Source organism: Artemia sp. Qi Xiang Cuo, chromosome 14, assembly GCF_049724085.1.
Source record: "Artemia sp. Qi Xiang Cuo chromosome 14, ASM4972408v1, whole genome shotgun sequence".
Classification (NCBI taxonomy): domain Eukaryota; kingdom Metazoa; phylum Arthropoda; class Branchiopoda; order Anostraca; family Artemiidae; genus Artemia; species Artemia sp. Qi Xiang Cuo.
In genome coordinates this window covers 62,932,356-62,958,681 of record NC_142807.1, presented here as the reverse complement: position 1 = coordinate 62,958,681, position 26,326 = coordinate 62,932,356, and the positions used below count along the sequence as shown (strand labels likewise).

General features: G+C 36.6%; 2 protein-coding genes across 4 annotated transcripts in view; one reads left to right on the top strand and one right to left on the bottom strand.

Annotated features, from left to right (window-relative positions):
* The first annotated feature begins 2,879 nt into the window (after window positions 1-2,879).
* Window positions 2,880-26,326, top strand: part of Sas10 (UTP3 small subunit processome component Sas10) — a 362,975-nt gene continuing 339,528 nt past the window's right edge. Inside the window, exon 1 of one of the 3 annotated variants that reach the window (XM_089100711.1) lies at window positions 2,880-3,003. The gene's annotated coding sequence lies outside the window, so the exon portion shown is untranslated. Of the gene's footprint in view, window positions 3,004-3,033; window positions 3,124-26,326 lie in introns of those variants that run through there. The other 2 variants (XM_089100710.1, XM_089100708.1) reach the window with 2 other exon arrangements.
* Window positions 11,044-11,469, bottom strand: LOC148944737 (uncharacterized). The gene has a single exon (XM_089100013.1). The coding sequence runs from the start codon at window positions 11,467-11,469 to the stop codon at window positions 11,044-11,046; it is 426 nt and encodes a 141-aa protein (XP_088956139.1).

Genomic DNA, 26,326 nt, shown 5'->3' with positions numbered 1-26,326 from the left:
CCAGTGATCTTTGGTACAAAATACTTGGCAATGAAGAGGACAGAGAGTAATGAAGAGGACAGAGACGATTTCCAGACTCCCCAACAACCCTCAGGGCAAGGGTTTTAAGTTATATCCTGGGGTATATAAGGTTTTTATAGAAGGCGTTGTCATAGAAACTTCAAAAGGGGCTCATTTAATCGGAAATTAAAAGGGCTAGTGCCCTTTTTAATAGTTGAAAGTGATTGGAGGGAAACTAGCCCCCCCCCTCACGTCCATCATTCACCCAAACACATCCAATCAAAATTTTGAGATAGCCATTTTTTTCATCGTGGTTGATTTCCAGATAGAAAATATGTTTTGAGGAGGACACTCCCCCACAACCCTCAGGGCAAGGGTTTTAAGTTATGCACAGGGGGCATATAATGTTTTTATTGAAGGCGTTGTCGTAGAAACTTCAAAAAAAAGCTCATTCGATTGGATAATTCAACGGGCTAGTGCACTTTTTGATAGTCGAAATTGATTGGAGGGAAACTAGCCCCCCCCCCCGCCCCACGCCCATCATTCCCCCAAATACATCCAATACAAATTTTGAGATATCCATTTTGTTCAGCGTAGTTGATTTACAGATAGAAAATATGTTTTTGAGGAGGATACTCCGCCACAGCCCTCAGGGCAAGGGTTTTAAGTTATGCCCTGGGGGCATATAAGGTTTTTATAGAAGACGTTGTGGTAGAAACTTCAGAAAAGGGCTCATTCGATTTGAAATTCAATGGGCTTGTGCCCCTGTTAACAGTCAAAAGTGATTAGTACCATTTTTGTTGTTGTTGTTGTCTAGACTAGGGCACTTCGTATCGAAAGAGTTGTCGTGGGAACTTTGAAAGTGACTCATTCGATTGAAAATAGAAAGGGCTGCTGCCCTTTTTAATAGTCGAATGTGATTGGAGGGCTACTAATCCCTCTTCCACTCCCACCCTCCCATTTGCCCATTATGTTTAAAAAGTAAATGTTGCCTCAAGATTAAATCAAAATGCACCGTGATAATGCTAATTCCCAATAAGGCATCTCAGCAGTATCCCAAGAACGACTGAGGGTATTAAGTTCAAACTTTCGAGGCTACGTCTGCTCTAAAAATTTAACCAAATCAAAATAGTGTAAGTGTATCAAAGCTATCAAAGAAAGTAAACAGATTTTTTTGAGAATGGTATCAAGTTTTCCATTTCAGGTCAACTAGAGGAGGTATTAAACCATAATTAAACAGTACTATTTGTGTTCAGATTTTTAAAATGGTGTATGCTGTTAAAAATTGCTGAAAGTTTTTCTCTAGCATACAAATAGCAGGCCAAACTATAAAGTCTTAAAAAACGAAAAGATTTAAAGTATTATTTTCTTTTTCCCTGAAAAGACTATGTCAATATAAAACGAGCAGAAATTAATTAAAAAAATTTCTCCACAAAATAAGTTTTTCAAAGATAAGTAAAGAAATCCATTAAACAAAAAATGAGCAAAAATAAAATAAAATAATCTACCAAGCTCGAAACTGCCACAAATCAGCATCGATAAATAAATGAAACCCAAAACGAACAAAAATTAAAATAAATAACCGAGTCAAACTCAAAACGAGCAGAAATTAACATAAGTTGGGCGAAAAACCCCTATGCCTTCCCAAGGCCAGAACAAAATTTGCACTTTACTGAAAAAAATATAAATGTTTTTACTCTTATAACTTTAATAAATCAAAAATTTTTAACATTTTGATTACTAAATATCAGTATGTGTATATTAAACTGACAATGCACATTCATTTATATTTTTTTCAGTAAAGTGCAAATTTTTTTCTGGCCTTGGGAAGGCATAGGGGTTTTGAGCCCAACTTATGTTAATTTCTGCTCGTTTTGAGTTTGACTCGGTTACTTATTTTAATTTCTGTTCGTTTTGGGTTTCATTTATTTATCGATGCTGATTTGTGGTAGTTTCGAGCTTGGTAGATTATTTTATTTTTGGTCATTTTTTGTTTAATGGAGTTTTTTTTCTTTGAAAAACTTATTTTGTGGAAAAAGTTTTTTTTAATTAATACTCTATATGCTCGTGTTTTATTATAAAGGTGCTTTCATATTGATTCTTAAAATGCTAGTTGACTGTTCCTATGCCCTAGTTCCTGGAGACATCTTAAAGACAAATTTACCGGGAATGGCGAGAGTTCTGGTGAAACTTATTCTATTCAGGTTGTGATAAACAGATTAGATGATATAGCTGTCTTATTGTTTTTCACTAGTTTTTGCAAAATAAATTATTTGAAAGAGTTAGTGTCTGAACCACTATTAGTTGTGTTTATTATAGGGTCATCTAAAGCAACGATCTATGTCCGTGGCATTCTTTTTGGCATTTTCGGAGAAAAGAAAAGTTTCATGCACCTGAATGCACTGCAATAATCCAGATATTTCATTTTATGGAAAAACTGGATGAAAAACTCTCAATAGAGACGAGTATTGCTGTCCTTTTTTTTCCGTTTTCTCAAAAGAAAAAAAAACTTAAGGTTTTTCCTCTTTTCTTTTTCCGTTCCTTTTTCACGCTATGAACAAAGACTGCTCAGAAAAAAAAGTAGAAAGTACTCTGTGGGACGAGTTCCTATTTTATATAGTAAGCACCATTTGCGTTTTAACGGGTTTTTAGGAGGGGGGCTGGAAAGTTGACAAGAGTGGAAGTGCTGCGCAAAGCCGGAAATCAGCACCGACTAAGTAAAATCAACATTTCTTTTTTATAGTTGATAGATGGCATTAGATCCGAAATTTCATGTTAGAGAATTTAAAGATGCGGGAAACCACGCGGGGGTGCTTCCAAGCGGATTGGCCAATATATTTGAATTTGAAAAGCTTGTTGATATGAGTGCGAGCGACGCGAAGCGTCGCGAGCGGCAAATATTTGGAAAATGATACTTTTTATACAAAATTGACACTATTTTGCTTCCCAAAGTGGCACTAAAAAAACCGGCTGAGTGGCAACCCTGTCCACACTGTGGTAAAGGTTAGTATCTCATAGGCATTGACAAAGTCTATTTTTATTCCTGTTTATAATTTATGTAAAGTTTGGAAACAATTTAGAATTATCACTATTTTGAAGGAACATCTTTAGGAAATAGAAAAGGTAGTGGAGCAGTTTAGTCAAATATGACTGTGAAGCATGGGTGCTTTGAAAAGTGGATGAAGGTTTGCTAGATGGTTTCCAGAGAAATTGCCGGCAAATATCTACTAAATCATATTATTGACTTACACATAAAGTGAATATACCACTCAATGCCTTTTTTTATGCTGATTACAAATAGGTTATAATAATCATTTCTATCAGAAATGAATTTCAGCCCCCCCCCATATATATGCCAATTCAGGGTATATATTTGGTAAAATTCTACTTTAGTTACTTTTGGCAATCTTGGGAAGGGGTTAGGTTAGGAAAATGAAACTTTCAGGGATGGATGTACATGCGGTAAAATTCTACTTTAGTTACTTTTACCTATCTTGGAAAGGGGTGATGTTAGGAAAATGAAACTTTCAGGGATGGGTCTACAGGCTAAAATATGTCCTGGAAAGGTATTTTGAAGTACTTATCTCCTCTCCTTCTCCCTCTAGAGGATCCTGAAATTTGCCTACATGACAAGTCTATAGGCCTACCTATTGAAATTTTGACAAAACAACATTTTACCTTAATTTTCAGTTATAAGATTCTTTTTCTCTGGCTTTAGTTCTGAAAATGCAATTCCTGTTATTTGAGTAGTGTTTTAAGCCATATCAATGTTAATTTTCGAAAATTAGGAAATGTATTTGTATGTCTTTAAAACTCTGTAAATCAAGAATGAGCGAAGTTGTGATGCTAAAAACAATTGTTTTTGATTTAATTTTAATCAGAAGATCTATTTTGTAAGGTTTCACTTTTATTACACACAGATTTTTAAAGGTCATAAAAGGTCAGGACCCTCTAGAGAGAGAAGGAGTGGAGCTAGGCACTTCAAAATATCTTCCCCAGACATACTTTAGCCTGTAGATCTATCCCTGAAAGTTTCATTTTCCTAACCAAACTTCTTTCCTAGATAGCCAAAAGTAGCTAAAGTAGAATTTTACCGGAAAATGAAACTTTCAGGGATGGGTCTACAGGCTAAAGTATGTCATGGGAAGGTATTTTGAAGTACCTACATCCACCCCTTCCCCCTCTAGAGGGTCCTGACCTTTGATGACCTTTATAAAGCCATGTTTGAAGTACCTACATCCACCCCTTCCCCCTCTAGAGGGTCCTGACCTTTGATGACCTTTATAAATCCATGTTTTATAATAAGTGAAACTTTGCAAAATAGATCTTCTGCTTAAATGAAGTACAACAAAATTGTTTTCAGCTTTACAACTTTGCTCAATCCTAATTTATAAGGTTTTAAAGATATGCAAAAACATTTCCTAAATTTTTAAAACAAAGCATTGATATGGCTTAAAATTCTTTTCAAATAGCATGAATTGCATTTTCAGAACTAAAGCCAGAGAAAAAGAAATTGATAACTGAAAATTAAGGTAAAATGTTGTTTTGTCAATATTTCAATAGGTATTGACCTCTAATGTAGGCAAATTTCAGGACCCTCTAGAGAGAGAAGGAATGGAGATAGGTACTTCAAAATACCTTCCCAGGACATACTTTAGCCTGTAGACCCATCCTTGAAAGTTTCATTTTCCTAACTTAACCCTTTTCCAAGATAACCAAAAGTAGCTAAAGCAGCATTTTACCGTACATGCTAAGGTATGTCCCGGGAAGGTACTTTGAAGTACTTACCTCCACTCCTCCCCCCCTCTATATAATGGTAAATTACTGCACATTACTAGTTGTTTTAACTCACATTTCATCCTATATTACTATCATAATTTTAAATCACTGCTTACCTTACGCAACTTCAGCTTTTAACATTGTTCATTAAAATATATTCTAAAATCATATTTAAATCCTAAAACATTTAATTTCTTATACTTGCTGACTATTTTTATGGTATAATAAAACCAGGTTTGTTGTGATGTCAAGACTTTGCTTATCAGAAACCCTTACCCTTGAGGGTAGCAGGCACATGCCAAACACCTCTGTGTTGATAAGACCTTTTTAACTGTATTAATTAGGGAAAGGATTTGACAAGAGAGACCAGTAAAAATAACCTAATCATTTTTAGAGGACAAATTATGTCATGGGAAGATGTTTTTGAAATCCCTCTTCCACCCAAACTCAAAATTTTCTAAAATTCTACTTTAGAAGCTTTTAAAAATATTTCTATATAACTAAAAGATAGAGTTCTAAAACATCACACTCAACCTAAGAGGAGACATTATGTCAACGGAAGAGGTTATTAAAATTCCCCTTCCCCCCAAACTCAAAATTTTTAAAAATTATAATTAAGATGATTTAAAAATACTAATAAAGAACTAATAGATAGAGTGCTAAAAACATCAGAGTTGACTTCAGAGGACACGTTATATCATGGGAAGAGGTTATTGAAATCCCCCTTCCCCCCAAACTCAAAATTGTCCAAAAAATCTACTTTAGAAGCTTTTTAAATATTTCTAAAGCACTAATAGATAGAGTGCTACAAAAACCAGAATCGACTTCAGAGGACAAATTATGTTATGGGAATATTTTTTTGAAATCCCCCTTCCCCCCAAACTCAAAATTTTCCAAAATTCTACTTCAGAAGCTTTTTTAAATATTTCTAAAGCGCTAAGACATAGAACACTAAAAACAGCAGAATCAACTTTAGAGGACAATTTGTGTCATGGGAAGATGTTTTTGAAATCCCCCTTCCCCGCAAACTCAAAATTTTCCAAAATTCTACTTCAGAAGATTTTTGAATATTTCTAAAGCACTAATAGATAGAGCTCTACAAACATCAGAAACAACTTTAGAGGACAACTTATGTTACAGGAAGCTTTTTTTGGAATCCCCCTTCCCCCCAAACTCAAAATTTTTCAAAATTATAATTTAGAAGATTTTTAAATATTTCTAAAGCATTAATAGATAGAGTGCTAAAAACATCAGAATCGACTTCAGAGGACACGTTATATCACAGGAAGAGGTTTTTAAAATCCCCCTTCCCCCCAAACTCAAAAATTTCCAAAATTTTACTTTAGAAGCTTTTTTAAATATTTCTAAAGTACTAATAGATAGAGCCCTACAAGTTTCAGAATCGACTTCAGAGGACAGATTATATCACGGGAAGAGGGTTTTAAAATCCCCCTTCCCCCCTAACTCAAAATTTTCCAAAATTCTACTTTAGAAGCTTTTTAAATATTTCTAAAGCACTAATAGATAGAGTGCTAAAAACATCAGAATTGACTTCAGAGGACACGTTATATCAAGGGAAGATGTTTTTCAAAATCCCCCTTCCCCCCAAACTCAAAATTTTCCAAAATTCTACTTTAGAAGCTTTTTAAATATTTCCAAAGCACTAATAGATGGAGCGCTAAAAATATCAGAATTGACTTTATAGGATAATTTGTGTCATGTGAAGATGTTTTTTAAAACCCCCTTCCCCCCACATTCAAAATTTTCAAAAATTCTAATTTAGTATCTTTTAAACTATTTATAAATCTATAAGACATAGAGTGCTAAAAAAATTAGAATCGACTTTAGAGGACACGTTATATCACGGGAAGAGGTTTTAAAAATCCCCCTTCCCCCCAAACTCATAATTTTCCAAATTTTATTTTAGAAGCTTTTTAAATATTTAAATATTTTAGCACTCTATCTATTAATGCTTTAGAAATATTTAAAAAGCTTCTAAAGTAGAATTTTGGAAAATTTTGAGTTTGGGGGCAAGGGGGATTCCAAAAACATCTTCCCGTAACATAATTTGTCCTCCGAAGTCGATTCTGATATTTGTAGTGCACTATTTATTAGTACTTTAGAAATATTTAAAAAGCTTCTAAAGTAAAATTTTAGAAAGTTTTGAGTTTGGGGGGAAGGGGGATTTCAAAAACATCTTCCCATGACACAAATTGTCCTCTAAAGTTGATTCTGCTGTTTGTAGCGTTCTGTGTCTTAGCGCTTTAGAAATATTTAAAAAAGCTTCTGAAGTTTAATTTTGGAAAATTTTGAGTTTGGGGGAAGGGGGATTTCAAAAACATATTCCCATAACATAATTTGTCCTCTGAAGTCAATTCTGATGTTTTTAGCACTCTATCTATTAGTGCTTTAGAAATATTTAAAAAGCTTCTAAAATATAATTTTGGAAAATTTTGAGTTAGCGGGGGAGGGGGATTTCAATAACCTCTTCCCGTGATATAACGTGTCCTCTGAAGTTGATTCTGATGTTTTTAGCACTCTATCTATTAGTGCTTTAGAAATATTTTAAAAGCTTCTAAATTAGAATTTTGGAAAATTTTGAGTTTGGGGGGAAGGGGGATTTTAAAAACCTCTTCCCGTGATATAACATCTCCTCTGAAGTCGATTCTGATATTTTAGCACTCTATCTTTTAGTACTTTAGAAATACTTTATAAGCTTCTAAAGTAGAATTTTAGAAAATTTTGAGTTTGGGTGGAAGAAGGATTTCAAAAACATCTTCCCATGACATAATTTGTCCTCTAAAAAGGATTAGGTTATTTTTACTGGTCTCTTGTCAAATCCTTTCCCTAATTAATACAGTTAAAAAGGTCTTATCAACACAGAGGTGTTTGGCATGTGCCTGCTACCCTCAAGGGTAAGAGTTTCTGATAAGCAAAGTCTTGACATCACAACAAACCTGGTTTTATTATACCATAAAAATAGTCAGCAAGGACAGGAAATTAAATGGTTTAGGATTTAAATAGAATTTTGGAATATATTTTAATGAACAAGGTTAAAAGCTGAAGTTGTGTAAGGTAAGCAGTGATTTATAATTATGATAGTAATATAAGATTAAATATGAGTTAAAACAACTAGTATTGTGCAGTAATTTACCAATATATAGCGGGGGGGGGGAGGAGTGGAGGTAAGTACTTCAAAGTACCTTCCCGGGACATACCTTAGCATGTACATCCATCCCTGAAAGTTTCATTTTCCTAACCCAACCCCTTTCCAAGATAGCCAAAAGTAACTAAAGTAGAATTTATTTCTACATTAGGTATATATTTCTACATTAGGGGGGTGGGGGTAAATTTTAAACATACCTCCCATTTACATTGGAAACAAAATTTCCCCCCCCCCCTAATGTAGAAATATATACCCTGAATTGGCTTCTAGGCTAGGGGGGGGGGGGGCTGAAATTCATTTCCAATAGAAATTATTATTATATTTGTAATCAGCATAAAAAAGGCATCAATTGGTATATTCACTTTATGCGTAAGTCAATAATATGATTTGGTAGATATTTACCAAATTGCCTACAGATTGTTCTGGGTACCTGACGGACTGACCATATTTCAAACAGAAGGATGTCCAAAATATGTGGTTCAATCCTGCTTGCTAGGGCTGGCTGGTAAATTTTGGAAGTTCATATTATTGACTTAGGAATAAAGTGAACATACCAATTGATGCCTTTTTTTATGCACTTTATGAATATAATAATTACTTCTATCAGAAATTCAAATTTACCCACCTCACCCCCCTAATGTGCAAATATATAGGCCTACCCTGAATTGTAACCACACACAGAAGTTATTAACTCTAGTTAAGTTATTGAAAAGTGGTTAAAAACATATAACCAGTTTATAATAAGTTGTTCAAGAGTAAAATATTCCAAAAATACTTATTTATAACAATTCAGATCTCATTTATTAGGCAACTCAAATATAAAATGTTTTCCTACTGTTTCAAGTTTTACAAATGCCATTGACAAAAATAGTGCTGAATTTTGTGATTTGAAACTTTGCCATTGACAATTCATGGTAGCCTATAGGCCTATTCCAATGCTGGGTATAGGCCTATATTTGCACATGGTGGGGTAGGGGTAGGTAAATTTGAATTTCCAATAGAAACAATTATTATATTTACAAACAGCATAAAAAAGGCATCATCAAGTGGTGTGTTCACTTAATTTTTAAGTCAATAATATGAACTGCCCAAAAATCTACTGGTTATCCTATATTGAAAGAAAGGTTGAGATGGCTAGGGCATGTTCTGCAGATGAAGGATGAAAGATTGCCAATGATTGTTCTTTGTGGCCAATTTTCTAGGACTAAATGGAAATCAGGTTGTCCTTGTCTGGGGTGGGAGAATGTCATTAATTAAGATTGGTAAAATTCTTCTTTAGCTACTATTGGCTATCTTGGAAAGGGGTTAGGTTAGGAAAATGCAATTTTCAGGGATGCATCTACAGGCTAAAGTATGTCCCAGGAAGGTTTTTTGAAGTACGATACTTATCTCCATTACTTCTTCCTCTAGAGGGTCCTGAAATTTGTCTACATGACAGCTTAATTTTCAGTTAGCAGTTTCTTTTTCTCTGGCTTTAGTTTAGAAAATGCAATTCTGATTATTTGATTAGAATTTTAAGCCATATTAATGCTTTTTTTTGTTCAAAATTTAGGAAATATATTGGCATATCTTTAAAACCTTATAAATTGGGATTGAGCAAAGTTGTGAAGCTAAAAACAATTTTGTTGTACTTCATTTGAGCAGAAAATGTATTTTGCAAGGTTTTACTTTTATAACACACAGATATTTAAAGGTCAGGACCCTCGAGAGGGAGAAGGAGTGGAGGTCAGTACTTCAAAATACCTTCCTGGGACACACTTTAGCCTGTAGACTCATCTCTGAAAGTTTCATTTTCCTAACCTAACCCCTTTCCAAGATAGCCAAAAGTAGCTAAAGTAGAATTTTACAAAAAGATTTAAAGGGAATGGAAACCTCCTGGAAGGGTGTAATGACAGGGGCTTTGAATAAATTAGAATGAAGGAGGAGCATGCATAGCTGTGTTGGCCTCAGGCAACTTGGTGCTGTGGTGAGTTGTTAGTAGTAGTAGTAAAGTGAACATACTGCTCTATGCCTTTTTTATTCTCTTTCCAAATATAATAATCTCTTTACTTGCAAATTCAATATTAAGCCTGGTATAGATGTTTGAGCTTTCCACCGCATAAGGAGACTTGTTAAGACAACAGTTCTTACTTCATAATATGCACAGTAATTCTAGTTAATATATTTTGCAGGGGGAGAACGTTCATCTTCACTTTTTTCCTTGTATTTCCAGTTTTTTTTTTCAATTTCCTAGAACCTATATATTTACAGAGTGTATACCTCCACTCCCCTAATGTGCTAATATATACCTAGAATCACATTCCAAATATAAATATAACCTTCATTTGCCTCACAAATAGACTTTACCCCTACCCCCATGCTGTGCAAATATATACCCTGATTTGGATATATTTAGGAGTGGAAGTAAAGTTCACTTGTGATACAAATGAAGGTTATATTTAGATTCAGGATGCAATTCTTGTTAGGTTAGATAGTGTTCTAGTAAGAAAGGTTAAACAGTGTTCCTTTGTAAATTGGTCCTTTAAATCAAGGAACATGTTACCTAAACATGTTGTTTCAAGAAATATATGTTACAGCTTTGGTTGGAACCTCTTTTTATTACAGGTAGTATCACCTTACCTTCACCTTAATCACCTTAATCCATTTGAGAGCTTTAAGGTCCTCTGGACCTGTAGTGCTCTTGAGTCAACGACTCCCAATCAAACCTCCACTGCCTCTCCTCCCACTCCTTGTCAAGGTGGCATTTGAATGACTGGATCAAGGGAGCGCTGACAGTTGAGTCCTTCAATTGATTCCAGTGGTTTATGACTCTTCTTGAGAAGTACATTTGACAGGTTCTCAATTGTGAGCTTAACTTTGGCAGCTTCTTGAAATGTCCTCTTGTGTAATGATGGCTTGTGCTATGACTGCTGCTAAAGATGGTAGAGTTTTCTTCTAGAAGTTTGTAAGTCAGCATCATATTGCTATGCATGCATCTGTAGACGAGGGTAGATAGCTTAAGTTGCTTGAGGTGGTCCTCATATGAAGTTAGTTGATTTTAGGCTTTTCATGCACTTTGTTGCTTGCCTCTGAACATTTTCAATGAGCCTTACATCTTGTCAATAAGAAGGACCTGCAAGGCACATGCCAAAATCAAGATGGGGTCTGATGATAGCTTTATATAATTTTATGAATATTGCTGCCTCTCGGCTACTGATTGGCCATTTTAATAGGCCAAAACTAGAATTTGCATGGGAAACAACATGCTGGACGTGGCTGTGGAACTTCAACTTGTCATTGATGATGACACCAAGGTCCTTTTCTTCTTCTCTATTCTCTAGATGCTCAATTGTTTTTGTGATGGGATTGTAAATTGAGTAGGTAGCCATTGGGTTGTTAGGTTCAAGGTGCAAAATACAGCATTTGATTGTATTGAATTGAAGGAGCCAGTCTTGAGTCCAATCCTGTAGCCTGTCTATGTCACATTGGATTGTCTGTGGATTTGCAATGCCAAACAGTTTGGCATCATCAGCAAACAAATGCATACTATTATCTACATGATTGAAAATGTTGTTGATGTACATAAGGAAAAGGGTTGGGCCTAGTACAGTTCCCTATGATACCCTGTTCATTACCATGGCCTCATGGGAGTAGATTGGCTGGCCACCCATCTCAAATAAGCAGACTTTCTGCTTGTGGTGAGGAAATTCATTAGCCAGTCTATCACAGCTGAATTGATGCCAGAGGCAGATAATTTGGAGCGCAATCAAATGTGCAGAACCTTGTCAAAAGCCTTTGCAAAGTCCAGCAGCAGTAGGTTGACTGGATGTCCTTGGTCAATCATATTTGTAATTTCTTTGTATGATTCCAATAGGTTTGTTTTGAATGATTTTCCTGACTGGAATCCATGCTGCTTGGGTGACAAGATCTTGTTTTTGGTTAAATGTTTGAGAATTGAATTGTTGACTATACGTTCAAGTATCTTAACAACAGCTGAAGTTAGGCTAATAGGTCAATAATTTTCAGATTTGGTGCAATCATCTTTTTTGAATACCGGCGTTATGTTGGCTCTTTCTAGTCTGCTGGTAGCTCTCTAGAGATAAGTGACGTCTGGAAGATTCTTGTGAGGGGCTCTGCTATCACTTCTGCAGTTTTGATTAATAGCCTGGGATGTATATTATTGGGCCCTGGCAACTTGTTAGCATCTAGTTTCAGTAGATGTTTAAGGACACCTGTAGACAATACCATGGTGCTCTCCATTGGGGCTTTTACATCGTATTTCGGTGGGGAAGGTAAAGGGTCATCTGGTTCAGTGGTGAAAACTGAGACAAATTGTAGGTTCAGTAAGTCAGCAAGCTTGTTAGTGTCTGCAGTTTCTTCACCTCGCTCTGTTATCAGTTTTTGATACACCATCTATTGTGATCCTGGCTAGAGACATACCACCAAAACTTCTTTGGGTTTGTCTTGGCTTCATCAGCAAGTTTGGATTCAAACCTTGTGTACAAGGCCCATGTCAAGTTTTTAAGTTTGTTCTGGCTTTTGGAATATTTCTCTCTATTTTCAGGGGAGTGATGTTTTTTATATATCTTCCATTGTCTGCTTTTACAGTTGATTTCCCTCTTAATCTCTTTTGTGGACAAGTGTTCTTGGTTTGGGAACGAGCTTGCTCGAGGTGTACTGATTTGCTTTGCTTATCAGTTATTCTTTGAAGCACTGCTATTACTGTTCTAGAGAACCAGATAAGACATTGTCCCATCTGATGTTGTTGAGATCCATTCTAATCTTCTCATAGTTAATAAAGGTCTTCTTGATGTAGCAATTTGTTACTTTGAGGAATGTTGTTCTAATGTCTATGGTGACATGATCACTCTTTCCAATTTGGGGCATGTAAGAGGTAGAGAGGAGAGTTTCTAGTCTCCTGAGAAATACCAGGCTGAGAAGATTTGGTTGCTGTTCCTCCCTAAAACGCGTCGGCTGGTCAACAATTTGGTGGAGAAGGGTATAATGAATAATGTCAATGATTGGGTTCGTAGGACCAGATGAGATGTAGGAAAACTGGTCTTTCCAGGTGATGTTAGGCAGGTTGAAGTCACCTGTAATTAGAAGATTGCCTTGGTGGGTGACTGCAATCTTGCAAATGAACTCTGCTAGTTTTCCATATGTTACCTCTGGTGACGGACTTCTATATACACAGCCGACTCTGACAGAATGGTCGCCTCTATTCCCTGGAATTGAAATATCAAAGAAAATGGTTTCAGCATAGAGGCATCTGGGGAAGTAGTCAATTGGGGTGACGGTGTAAGAGGATTTAACCAGTGCAAGTGTTCCATGGCGGCAATAATTAGATTACAAGTTCAGTATAGTATGGAAGCCTTGTAGGCTAACATGTGAATTTAGGAGCTGGTATGTTGAATTCTCGGGACACACCTCAGTAAGGAGTATAATATCATAATCATTTGCATAAATCAAAGATTTCAGCTAACTGATTTTGCTTTGGAGTTGGTCAACGTTTGTTATTAGAGCGGAGAAATCTTGACTTACTTGCTGTTTTTTTGGTTGAGTACTTCCTTATGGCAGTGTTTTATGTTGAGGACCGGCTTGTCCAGAATGGATATGGAAGAGCTGGAGGATCTGCTATCATCTGATTGGTTGAGACTTGCATTTGCAAAGGACTTGTAGGATGATGAGTTGGAAAGTTCATAGGCACTAACTGGTGACACAAATACTTCTGGGTCATTATTTACACTATGTACAAGGCAGGTAGCTGGGATATCTAATAGTTCATGGGCTGGTGAGGGTGGCTTGCACCCAGACCAATCAAGCTTTTTGGAACAATTTTTCCATGGCAGATAGCAAAATTTGGCTCACCTAGCTCAATCCAACATCTGAGTTCAGCAAATAAGGCTTTCCTTTTCTCCTGATCTTCCCAGGATGCATCCCCTCTGAACTGGATTTCCTGGCAAAGCTCATAAGATTTTTGTAGAATGCATCTTTTCAAGTTTAGGTTTGGGACAGAAGAGAATTGGAGGGGTCGGTTGTGGGTTGGTTCTTGGCTGCTGGTTCCAGATCTTTTGGTTGGCAATGGTTGTCCTAATAAGCGTCTGACGCTGCTTATGTTTGCACCTGTAATCCCGTACTGCTCTGCAAGGTGACTTTCGATGAATGTCTTGTCATTATTTACTCCTGGCTGCAGTGGTATGCCATATGCAACCAAATTGAGTTTTCTCTGCTCTCTACCTTTCTCCTGCCTGAACAACCTCTGGATTTCGCCTTCGAGGTGAGAAATAATGGCTTGTTTCAGTTTAGATGTTTCCTCCAGCATTGCAGCTCCAACGTGTTCTTTAACTTCTGAGATGGTGCATTTTTTGGCCACATTTTTCTCAAGATTGTTAACACGATCTTTAACTTCATCTATCCTTGCGGTAATGTCTTGCTTAAGCTCTTCTACCACTCCTTTAGATATTTCCGCAATAGCTGAAGCACTAGGGACCTTAGATGATATTAAATTCGAAATTTCAGCTGATGAGGGGAGGGGGGTCTCCAGATGTACCAGAGTGCTTACAGACTGGGCAGTACCACTGCGTGTCTCCAATGGTTGACATCTTTGTAAAAAGTTCGTACTCTATGGTGGGCATGTTTAGGCACTCAATACTCAATACATAGCCATTTTTCACACCCATCACATAAAACAGCCTTTGAATCCAATTCAAGACCACATTTACATCCAGGACAGAAATCTAGGGACTTTTTTGGGCTAACTAGCTTCCGTTTGTTATCCCGTTTAGGAGGCATCCTTTTTCGCGCAGTTGTCCTGCCAACAGTGCTTACGAGCCCGTGCACTTGTCTATCTGGTTCTGTTTTCATTATCCTGTGGTTGGCGTAAAAAAAAAAAAAACTGCTGGCAATGCTGCTTTGGAATATTTATTTCAAATTGTTGGCAACGCCGCTTCTCAATATTTATTCCAAGCCAGGTTTACAATTGGTCAAAATATATGCAATTAATGTGAAGGCCAAAATATTTTCTAAATATACTTCTCAGCCAATATATTTTCTAATTTGAAATGGTATCATTTCGTAGAATCTAATTTGATATGGTATCAGAACCATAATGTTTTGTATGATGTGTTTTACTCAGAGTCCCAAAGAAGAGTGTCACAAATTTGTATCTTTGTGAATTCTGATGTATTTGCTTAATTTTGTAATATGTTTAGCCTAAGGAATTTATTTTTTATTATTGGAATTCTTGCTAATTGTTATTCTTGTTAATTGTATTGGAATTCTTGTTAATTATATTGTTGTTAATTCTTGTTTGTAACAAGACAAGCACATGACTAACCCTGTTTTTGCTTAAGTAATAGATAAGTAATTGCTTTTAGAGCAAGTTGCATTTTGAGTACTTAATGGGGTTCTAAAAGGGGCGAATTTGCAGTTTACTGCATAATTTAGCTAGAATGGAAGTGAATATTTCACTTGATGCCTTTTTTATGTTCTTTCATACTTCAATAACTGTTTCTTGGGGAATTTACATTTTCAGCCCTTTTAGCCTGAAAAAGCTAAAAGGGCTAAAAAACAGCCCTACTAACCAAAAGTTCATAATCATGTCTAAAAATACTGGCTGGTGAAAAAAAAAATTCTATTTGTAGCTGGTTTGGGAATGCTAATTATTATTTTTCTTCATCTTAAGAGCAAAATGTTATTTTGAAAATAATTTTTTAGGAAATTTTAAAAGAGCCTGAAATCCCTAAAAATAATAACACACAAAAACTGACATCATTTGTGAGGGGTTTCTACCTCTTTTTGAAAATTCTACTAGTTTGTTTTTAAAATAACATTTTACTATTAAGACTAAGGAAAATAATAGTTAGCATTCCTGAATCAGCTACAAATGGCCTTTTTTTTCACAATACAGTCTTTTTAGAAGCATATTTTTAATCTTTTTGTTACTATGGACTGTCTTACCTTTAGGGCCCCATTAAGGGCTCAAAATGGAATTTACCCCATAAATGATTATTTAACTATGAAAGAACATAAGAAAAGGCATCAAGTGACATATTCACTTCCATCCTAGCTAAATTATGTTGAAAACTAGAAATTTACCCCAGAAGGTAACTTATTACCTTGTCTCTTGTTTTTAGACTATGATATAAAGTTAAAAAACTAGGTATAAAAATTAGCTTTTAGATAAGGCCTTAAAGAACTCTATGATGTTTCACTCTACTGTTAGCATCAACAACAAAAAAAGAAAAAAAAAGAGCAAAACAAGAAAAAGGGGTTACCAGATGCACTAGATATATGTCTTTAAGAAGAGCTGCAAGATTTTAGAACTGGCAGATTCTGCTCTGATTTTATCTACATGCTGAGAATGCTTGTCTAAGAATCAAAAGAGTAAAACAACAAACTGTATGTAGGCTACTATTTCTTGACTTGAAAAGAAATTTGACTCAGTTGACCAAGTGTTGTGTTCATTGAGAGACGTTTGATTGAATCAGTTTATTGAAGCCAACCGACCTGCAACACAAAACAACAAGCATAAGCACGCAGCAAGCAATACAATGAGAGCATTACAGGCGGCACAAGCATATCATAACAAAGGTAAGCATACAACATCATCCTTCACATACAAAATACAATAACTCTTCTGAAACATCACAATCACTATCGTAAATAACCATAGTTCCATTTAATTATTCACAGATCGAAAATCTGTCTTGGTTTTATGGGCCTTCCATATCTTGACACGCGTGGCCCAAATAGAGTCCCGTTCGTATTAGAATTCCTATTACTGTTCACTGGAACCGGATTCGGAGTTGCAAACGGTGTGGCTGGAACATCAGCATTTTCATCAACCCTAAACCTTGGTGGAGTAGCAATAGTCGGACTGGTACCGTCTAGTTTTTCAGGGGACTCAGTACCCTCAAGTAATGGACCCGGCGCAATGGACTGGCTCTCATCTGAGTCTACAAGTTCGTGTGGAATGTTAATTTCGGTTTCCCCCGGCGCAGTGAATCTAGGCTTCAAATGCTCGCGATTTCGTCTGTAAGTATTTCCGTTTTACGTTTGTACTAGATAAGATCTTGGCTCTGGCATTGACAGAACTATCCCTTTCTTCCACTGCTTATCTTCTTTTGACAGTTTCATCCAAACTGTTTTGTTTGGACTCAGCAATGCTAAGTCTTTTGCATGCCGGTCATAGTGGGTTTTCTGCCTACACTGGTTTCTTTCATGAACCCTGATGATCTCTTTTCTAGGTATTACCTTGGGATGCAGCTGGATAGTTGGTAGAATCGACCTCGGAGTCCTGCTCATGAGCAGTTGAGCCGGTGATGCAGATCCACTGATTGGAGTACTCCTGTACTCAAGAAGACCAAGATGAGGATCCGAATTGGAGTCAACTGCTTTCTGCATGATTCTTTTCGCAATGTCTACTGCCTATTCTATATGTCCATTTGATTGTGGGAAGTTCGGGCTTGATGTACAGAGCTGGATGTCATACAGTTGCAGAAAACTAAGGAACTCACTGGATGAGAACTGTGGCCCATTGTCTGACCGAATCTTCAACGGTATGCCGTATCTATCAAAATGTGACTTGAGTTTGGTGATGATTTCGAACTAAGTTGTGCCGTTCAACTTGTCAATCTCGATGAACCGGCTATAGTAGTCACTGGTAATGAGGTAATTTCTGCCCTCCAATTGACAAAGGTCTACACTGATAGCTTCCCATGGGCCTTGGGGTAGTGGAGTAGAAAGCAAAGACTCTCTGGGGTTGTTTGGTGCATATTTCCCACACGATTCGCAGCTCTTTACAAACTCTTCTATTTCATGGTTCATACCAGGCCAGAAAACCACAGTTCACGCTCTCTGTTTGGTTTTTTCCATGCCCCTGTGGGATGCATGCAGATGCTGGAGAATGTTTGGCTGGATGGCTAAAGGAATGACAATTCGGTCAGCCTTCAAGATGATGCCATCAACAACCGCTAGCTCTTCTCTGAAATTCCAGTATGGGATAACAGGTCTTGGACAAGACTTTCTGACAACAGGCCACCCTTCCTGGATCACTTTGATGAGGGTTTGCATGACTGGATCTCGCTGATTTTCTTTTCGGATTTGCTCCATTTTTGTATCACTAACAGGTATGTGCTTAATAAACGAGTTTACATGAAATTCGATCTCATTTTGAAAATCGTCGTTTTCTTCAGATGGGTGCAGTCTTGACAGGGCATCAGCTACTGGGATATCTTTGCCTCTAATGTAGTGAACCTCCAAATCGTACGGCTGTATCTGAAGCATCATCCTTTGCAGCCTTGGTGGTGCCCGAGACAAAGGCTTTGACAGAATGGTTTCCAAAGGCTTGTGATCTGTGTACAGCTTGACTTCTCGGCCTTAAATGTATTGGTGAAATTTCCGACAGCCAAACATGATTGCATACAGCTCCTTCTCAATCTGTGAGTAGCGCTGTTCTGTCTCATTCAATGCTTTTGAGGCAAATGCTACAATCTGTCCGTGAGTTAAAAGCTCTGCTTTTAACCTTGATCTTCTCCATCTCTGATTTGTGAACATCTGTCCACTGGAATGTATCCTGCTTTCCTAACTCTCTTAATGAGTGGTTCAAAGTCGAGAGATTTGGAATGTAACGAGATAGGAAATTGACCATTCCTTAAAACGTCATGAGCTCCTCCTTGCTTGTAGGACACGGCATTTCCTTTATAGCCTGAACCTTCCTTGGATCCGGCCTTATACCTTCAGCTGTGATGACGTGGCCAAAATAAGGGATACTGTGAGCATCAAATATACATTTCTCAGGGTTGAATTTCACTCCTTCCTTTCTGGCCCTCTCTAGCACGCATAAAAGGTTTCTATCATGCTCGTCATCTTTACCAGATTCTATTATGTCATCCACAATCAGATTGTTGAACGTTTCCTCCATTTTCTGTTGGAATATGTCCTGAGCACACACAATCCCAAAAGGGATTCTCATGTATCAATATCTTCCAAAGGGTGTATTGAAAGTTGTCATCAATGACGATGGTTCTGACAGTTTGAGCATCCAATACCCAGACTTGGCATCTAGCTTAGTAAACCTGTTATGACCATGAAGCCGTACAGCTATGTCTTCAAAAGTTGGCATGGGGTAATATGGTCGTTGTATAGCATTATTTAGATCCCTTGGATCTAAACATAAACGCAGAGACCCATCTTGTTTTTCAACGGTGACAATTGAGTTTACCCACTCAGTAGGAGTTGTAACTTTCTGTATAATACCCTGTTTTTCCAGCTGTTCTAACTCGCTTTTTAGCTTGTCATGAACGGCGAATGGTATACGTCTCACTGGATGTACAGTTGGCACAGCATCTGGCTTAAGATGTATGGTGCACTCACCCTGCAGTTCGCCTATGCCAGTAAATACGTCAGCAAAGTCTTTTTTTACCTTCTGGATGAACAGCGTTTCATGAATTTGCTCAACAGTTCCTGCCACTTTCACAAGACCCATGTCGATGCATGCTTCATAGCCAAGTATTGGCATGGCTTTGGTTTTTACAACAAAGAATTCATGTCTACCTGTGGTAGCCTTGTTGTATGTGCATGACAGCATACATATCCCGATTACTGGGATTCTCGTACCTCCGTATGTAACAAGAATCTGCTTGGTCTCTTTCAATTCAGGTCTAGGGACAATTTTCTGAAACAGATCTACTGGAATGACATTGGCTTCTGCTCCAGTATCGATTTTGAACTTAATCTTCGATTCCTGTTTGTTCATGATGATTTCTGCAGTCGGTTGGCTTCCTTTTATATTTCCAACGGATCCCACAAAGAGTGTATTGATGAATACTTGGTCGATCTGAGCTGCATTTCCACTTTCAACAGCATGCACTGGTTTGCTTCTGCAAACTCTGGCAAAGTGATTTGAGCGTTCACAACTTGAACAAATTTTTCCTTTGGCTGGGCACCTGTGATTTGGATCATATTGCCCTCCACAGAAGTAGCACTCCTTAGGCTGTGAAGCATATGCTGACTGGTGTTGCTTCCTTTTATGTAGACTATCGATCTCCTGTTTGATCTTCACATCTTTTGAAACATCTGCCATTGTTGAGAGCTGTGCCTGGGTTGTCTTATGGGCTCTAGCGATTTCTATGGCTTTTGAAAGTACTAATGTACCACCTTCTGACAAAAGTTTCTCCCAAATTTTTGGTGATAAGATTCCACAAACAATTCTGTCTCTCACCATATCATTAATGGTTGTTACTGGGTAATCACAGTCCTTAACCAACACGCGTATGGCTGTTATATACTGTTCCACTGATTCATGCACACTTTGGTCTCGTTTGTGAAACTTGTACCGGGCAAAGACTGGGTTGACAGATGGTGAAATATGTTCCTTGAACTTTTCTAGGTAGCAAGCAATTTTATCTGTCTCTTCTGCCTGCAATGTCCAAGTACTGTATACATCTCGACCTTTTTCACCAAGCCACAGAAGTAGATATGCACACTGTTGCTTTTCAGTTTTTCCACTTAAAGGGCCTGTGAACATTAGCTGCACATATTGTTTGAATTTTTTCCATGACTCATGACTGGCTGCTTCCCAGTCAAAACGAGGTGAAGGCGTAGAGTTGTCCATCTTGACTATTTTTCTGACACCATGTTGTGTTCAATGAGAGACGTTTGTTTAAATCAGTTTATTGAAGCCAACCGACCTGCAACACAAAACAACAAGCATAAGCACACAGCAAGCAAATTCAACGAGAGCATTACAGGCGGCACAAGCATATCATAATAAAGGTAAGCATACAACACCAAGAATGCTTGTGGAGAGTCCTCAAGTAGTATGGTCTACCAGAAAAACTGGTAACTATGATTTTATCCCTATATGGAGAGACTGAGTGTTGTAATAAGACCAAGAATGGCACAACCAGATCTTTCAAGATACTTTGTGGTATCCATCAGGCATGTATACTTTCCCCATTTTTATTTGCAGTTAAAATAATAGTACTAACAACTCACCTAGCTGCCCGAGGCCAACACAGCTATGCATGCTCCTCCTCCATCCCAATCTATTCAAAGCCTTCCTCTTAATATGAAAATAATGACTATCGTTCCTGAATCAGCTTTAAATAGTAAAAAAGGTATCAAGGGATGTATTCACTTTTCATGGCTAAATTATGTGAATATGTATAAATTTAATGAAATTCCCTGGCTACCATACTTTAGAATATGCATGTTTATAGTAATAAGAATATCATGTTTCCTTCCATTGCTGTCCACTTTTGAAAATCGTTCCAGATAATTGTTTGATACATATTGCAAACAATTGCAGACATAACTAGATTGGATCAAGTTGAAAGACTACACAAAAACGTTTCAATAGAGAAGCCATGATATAATGTGAGATTCAAAATAAGAGAAATGTATTATCAGAGCTAATATGGGATCATCAACAGGGCAAAGAACATTGTTAGAAAAACAACCATGATATTTGGAAATAACATTAAATAAAATGCTTACATTTTGGTAGGCCTACTAGTTTCATTTTATAAAGATTTTTCCTTCAGAAGAGTAGGCTTGTAATTCTATACTGTTACCATAAATTCTATATGAGGGGTATTGGTCAAGATGGCCTATATTAGAGGATAAAAATCAGATGAAAAAAAAAGAAATACGGGCTATCTTTAGAGTCTCCATTCAATGTTCTTTTTAAGTGTAATTATTGCTGTCTCTCAATTGTATCCTAACCTTTCCCTCCTAATGGTGTCAAACATAGCTCTAGGTTTTATCCAAAAGTTGCTGATTTTTTAGCTCGTCATTATCTTTTTTAGGCCTCTTATTGCTCATTAATTGTTGCTTAATAAGGTGGTAACAGCAAAGGAGAGCAGTCCTTCAAAAGAAAGTACTAACATAACAAATGACAATATTTGATTTCCTAATTGATGATCTTTTCAAATGTAATATTCATAAATCTAGTAATACATTCCCCTCCCAGGGGTGAAGCTAGGGTTTCAAGTTTGGAGGTTGGATGTAAAGAATATGCTGACCAAATCATCCAGTGTGCTAATAAATGCAGACACATAAGCTAAATTAAGACACCCCCTAAGTTCCAAGGTATTGGCACTGCATGCTGATGCGTTGGAACTTGGGGTTAGGAAATTGGAAAAACCCATGGGCTCAATTTTTTATGTAAAAGATGTTCAATGCTGTTATGCAGTTTTTATACCTTGGAGACATCAAGTTTAAAGAAAAAAAGTCATGTGGTGGCACAGTGGGTTTGATCTCAGCCAGTGGCATAATTTCTTCAAAATCCTGAGGGGAGGGGGCAAATTTGGAGCCAACTTTCCAAAATCAAGTGAAAATGATAGTAACCAAACCAAAAAAAAATAAGAAACCAAAAAAAAATAAGCTATTTGGTACCATTAAGGTACTTTATAATACTATAAAGGTAAATTTGTACTAAAAAAATTGATCTGTTTCTATTGATGTTTGAATTATGCAGGTATATTTTTGTTTTGACAAGATTTTGGAAGATACTAAATTTCAGCTGTGGGTGCAAACTGTAGTCTGGGGGGGGGCAAACCAAGGTCTGGGAGGGGCAGTTGTCTTCCCCCTGCCCCATAGCAAATTACGCCCCCAATCTCAGCTTGGTAATACAGGACCCAGAGATCAAACCTGGCTGTAGCAACACAGTGCCTGGCCAACACTAAGACCTGAGTAGTCAAGAAGTATTGTTAATCCAATTATTTATTACATTATAAATGAGCAGAACAAATTTCAAGTTCTTTACAATTCAATGCTTCAAATTATTAGATAATTGACTTTCCTACAGGAGAATATTTTTAGAAAGATTAATTTGACTTTCCTGTTTTGTTTTATTTATCCCTTTAGTTGACTATTGAAATATCAATAGAATATTTTTCCTTCTGATTTGAAAAACATAATATTTCTTAATTAAGTTTACATATTCTGACTATGGTGCTCTATATTTGTTCAATAGCAAATAGATGTATTGCCCAATTGGTTTTTGAAACCCTTGACTATATTTGGGATGTATATTTATTTGACTTGGCTTTTTCTGCTAACAGAAAAGTTTCAGCATGTCATTAATAATATGTGCTTATATAATATGTTTATTAATAATAATGGTACTTTATAATATGTTTAATTGAAATTTTATTGTTTACAGAATTTGAAAAACACCATGATATGCCTTTTAGAATGCATTGCTATATTATATTGATGCATATTCCATTTCTCAAATTATATAGACAAGACTAATTAACTAATCAAGATCAATTAATAAATAGCAGAAAAAATTGGATACATGTTCTAATATGCATCACTTTCCTAAACTATATTGATACATCCCAGTGTGTAAACCAGATTGTATTTCTGATGTTGTAAACAAGAATGAATTTGGATCAAAATGGAAAGAAAGATAAAAACCTGATTAATATTTATTTGCTGCTTATTATTGGGCTGTCAATTGCTTCTGCTAAGACTGAACTTCTTGTTTTTGGTTGTCATCATCCTCCCAGTTCAAAAATTCCACAATTTCTACCTCTAGCTTTTATCTTTTACATACCTTGGACTTAAATTTGGAACCTGGATTTGAGCAACATGGTCACTAATAGTCAATGTGTTGAGAGAGGAGTTGAGAAATTCCTATAGATTTCTCTCTAAAGTTAATGGCCAATTTGATAAGAAAAAGCTTGGTCAGCCATATAACTCGTTTTCACGCCACATGTGTTGTTTTTTTATATCCTTTTGGAATTTTTCTCTATCTCTAATAAAAGGCAAATCTGATCGTTGTTCTTTAGGTTCTGCAAGTATTGTCTCAGTGTCCCCATTTGGACTTGTAATGGTTACATTTCCTGATGGTATGGTGTTTTTGAGATTTGTCTAATAATGGATGAACTGTCAAGTAGATTTGCTGTCTGATCCAATAGAATTATTGCTTTTCCACTGATCAGTCTTCTGTCAAGTGCCTAGTGTTGTATCAGGCTCTTGCCAGGGCAAATGGTCAATTTGATAATAGAACCCTTGGTTAAGCTATATAATGAGTATTTTGCAACGCATATATTGTTTTTTATACCCTTTTGGAAACTTTTCTCTGTCTCTGATACAAAAGCAAATCTGATTGTTATTCTTTCGGTTCTGCAAATATTGTCTAAGTGTCCCCATTTGGACTTGTAATGGTTACATTTCCTGACAGTGTGGTGTTTTTGAGATTTGTCTAATAATGGATGATCTGTCAAGTAGATTTGCTGTCTGCTCAAATAGAATTATTGATTTCCAATGATCTGTCTTCTGTCAAGTGCTTAGTGTTGTATCAGGCTTCTCGCCAGGGCAAATGGTCAATTTGGTAATAGAACCCTTGGTTAAGCTGTGGTAATGAGTTTTTTGCACTCCATGTGTTGTTTTTGATACCCTTTTGGAAACTTTTCTCTGTCTGATAAAAAAGCAAATCTGATTTGTATTCTTTAGGTTCTGCAAATATTGTTTCAGTGTCCCCATTTGGTCTTGGAATGGTGACATTTCCTGACAGTATGATTTTTTTAGATTTATCTAATAATAGATGAACTGTCAAGTAGATTTGCTGTCTGCTCAAATAGAATTATCGATTTTCCACTGATCTGTCTTCTTTCAAGTGCCTAGCGTTGTATCAGGCTTCTCGCCAAGGCAAATGGTCAATTTGATAATAGAACCCTTGGTTAAGCTGTATAATGAGTTGTTTGCACCCCATGTGTTTTTTTTATACCATTTTGCAAACTTTTCTCTCTCTCTGATAAAAAGCAAATCTGATTGTTATTCTTTAGGTTCTGCAAGTATTGTCTCAGTGTTCCCATTTAGACTTGTAATGGTTACATTTCCTGACAGTATGGTGTTTTTGAGATTTGTCTAATAATGGATGAACTTTCAAGTAGATTTGCTGTCTGCTGCAAAAGAATTGTCGATTTTCCACTGATCTGTCTTCTGTCAAGTGCCTAATGTTGTATCAGGCTTCTCATCAGGGCAAATGGTCAATTTGATAATAGAACCCTTGGTTAAGCTATATAACGACTTTTTGCACCCCATGTGATGTTTTTGATACCCTTTTGCAAACTTTTCTCTCTCTCTGATAAAAAAGCAAATCTGATTGTTATTCTTTAGGTTCTGCAAGTATTGTCTCAGTGTCCCCATTTGGACTTGTAATGGTTACATTTCCTGACAGTATGGTGTTTTTGAGATTTGTCTAATAATGGATGAACTGTCAAGTAGATTTGCTGTCTGCTCAAATAGAATTATCAATTTCCAATGATCTGTCTTCTGTCAAGTGCTTAGTGTTGTATCAGGCTTCTCGCCAGGGCAAATGGTCAATTTGATAATAGAACCCTTGGTTAAGCTGCGGTAATGAGTTTTTTGCACTCCATGTGTTGTTTTTGATACCCTTTTGCAAACTTTTCTCTGTCTCTGATAAAAAGCAAATCTGATTGTTATTCTTTAGGTTCTGCAAGTATTGTCTCAGTGTCCCCATTTGGGCTTGGAATGGTTACATTTCCTGAGAATATGATTTTTTTTGGATTTATCTAATAATAGATGAACTGTCAAGTAGATTTGCTGTCTGCTCAAATAGAATTATCGATTTTCCACTGATTTGTCCTCTTTCACGTGCCTAGTGTTGTATCAGGCTTCTCGCCAGGGCAAATGGTCAATTTGATAATATAACCTTCGGTTAAGCTGTATAATGAGTTTTTTGTACCCCATGTGTTGTTTTTTATACCCTTTTGCAAACTTTTCTCTGTCTCTGATAAAAAGCAAATCTGATTGTTATTCTTTCGGTTCTGCAAATATTGTCTAAGTGTCCCCATTTGGACTTGTAATGGTTACATTTCCTGACAGTGTGGTGTTTTTGAGATTTGTCTAATAATGGATGATCTGTCAAGTAGATTTGCTGTCTGCTCAAATAGAATTATTGATTTCCAATGATCTGTCTTCTGTCAAGTGCATAGTGTTGTATCAGGCTTCTCGCCAGGGCAAATGGTCAATTTGGTAATAGAACCCTTGGTTAAGCTGTGGTAATGAGTTTTTTGCACTCCATGTGTTGTTTTTGATACCCTTTTGGAAACTTTTCTCTGTCTGATAAAAAAGCAAATCTGATTTGTATTCTTTAGGTTCTGCAAATATTGTTTCAGTGTCCCCATTTGGTCTTGGAATGGTGACATTTCCTGACAGTATGATTTTTTTAGATTTATCTAATAATAGATGAACTGTCAAGTAGATTTGCTGTCTGCTCAAATAGAATTATCGATTTTCCACTGATCTGTCTTCTTTCAAGTGCCTAGCGTTGTATCAGGCTTCTCGCCAAGGCAAATGGTCAATTTGATAATAGAACCCTTGGTTAAGCTGTATAATGAGTTGTTTGCACCCCATGTGTTT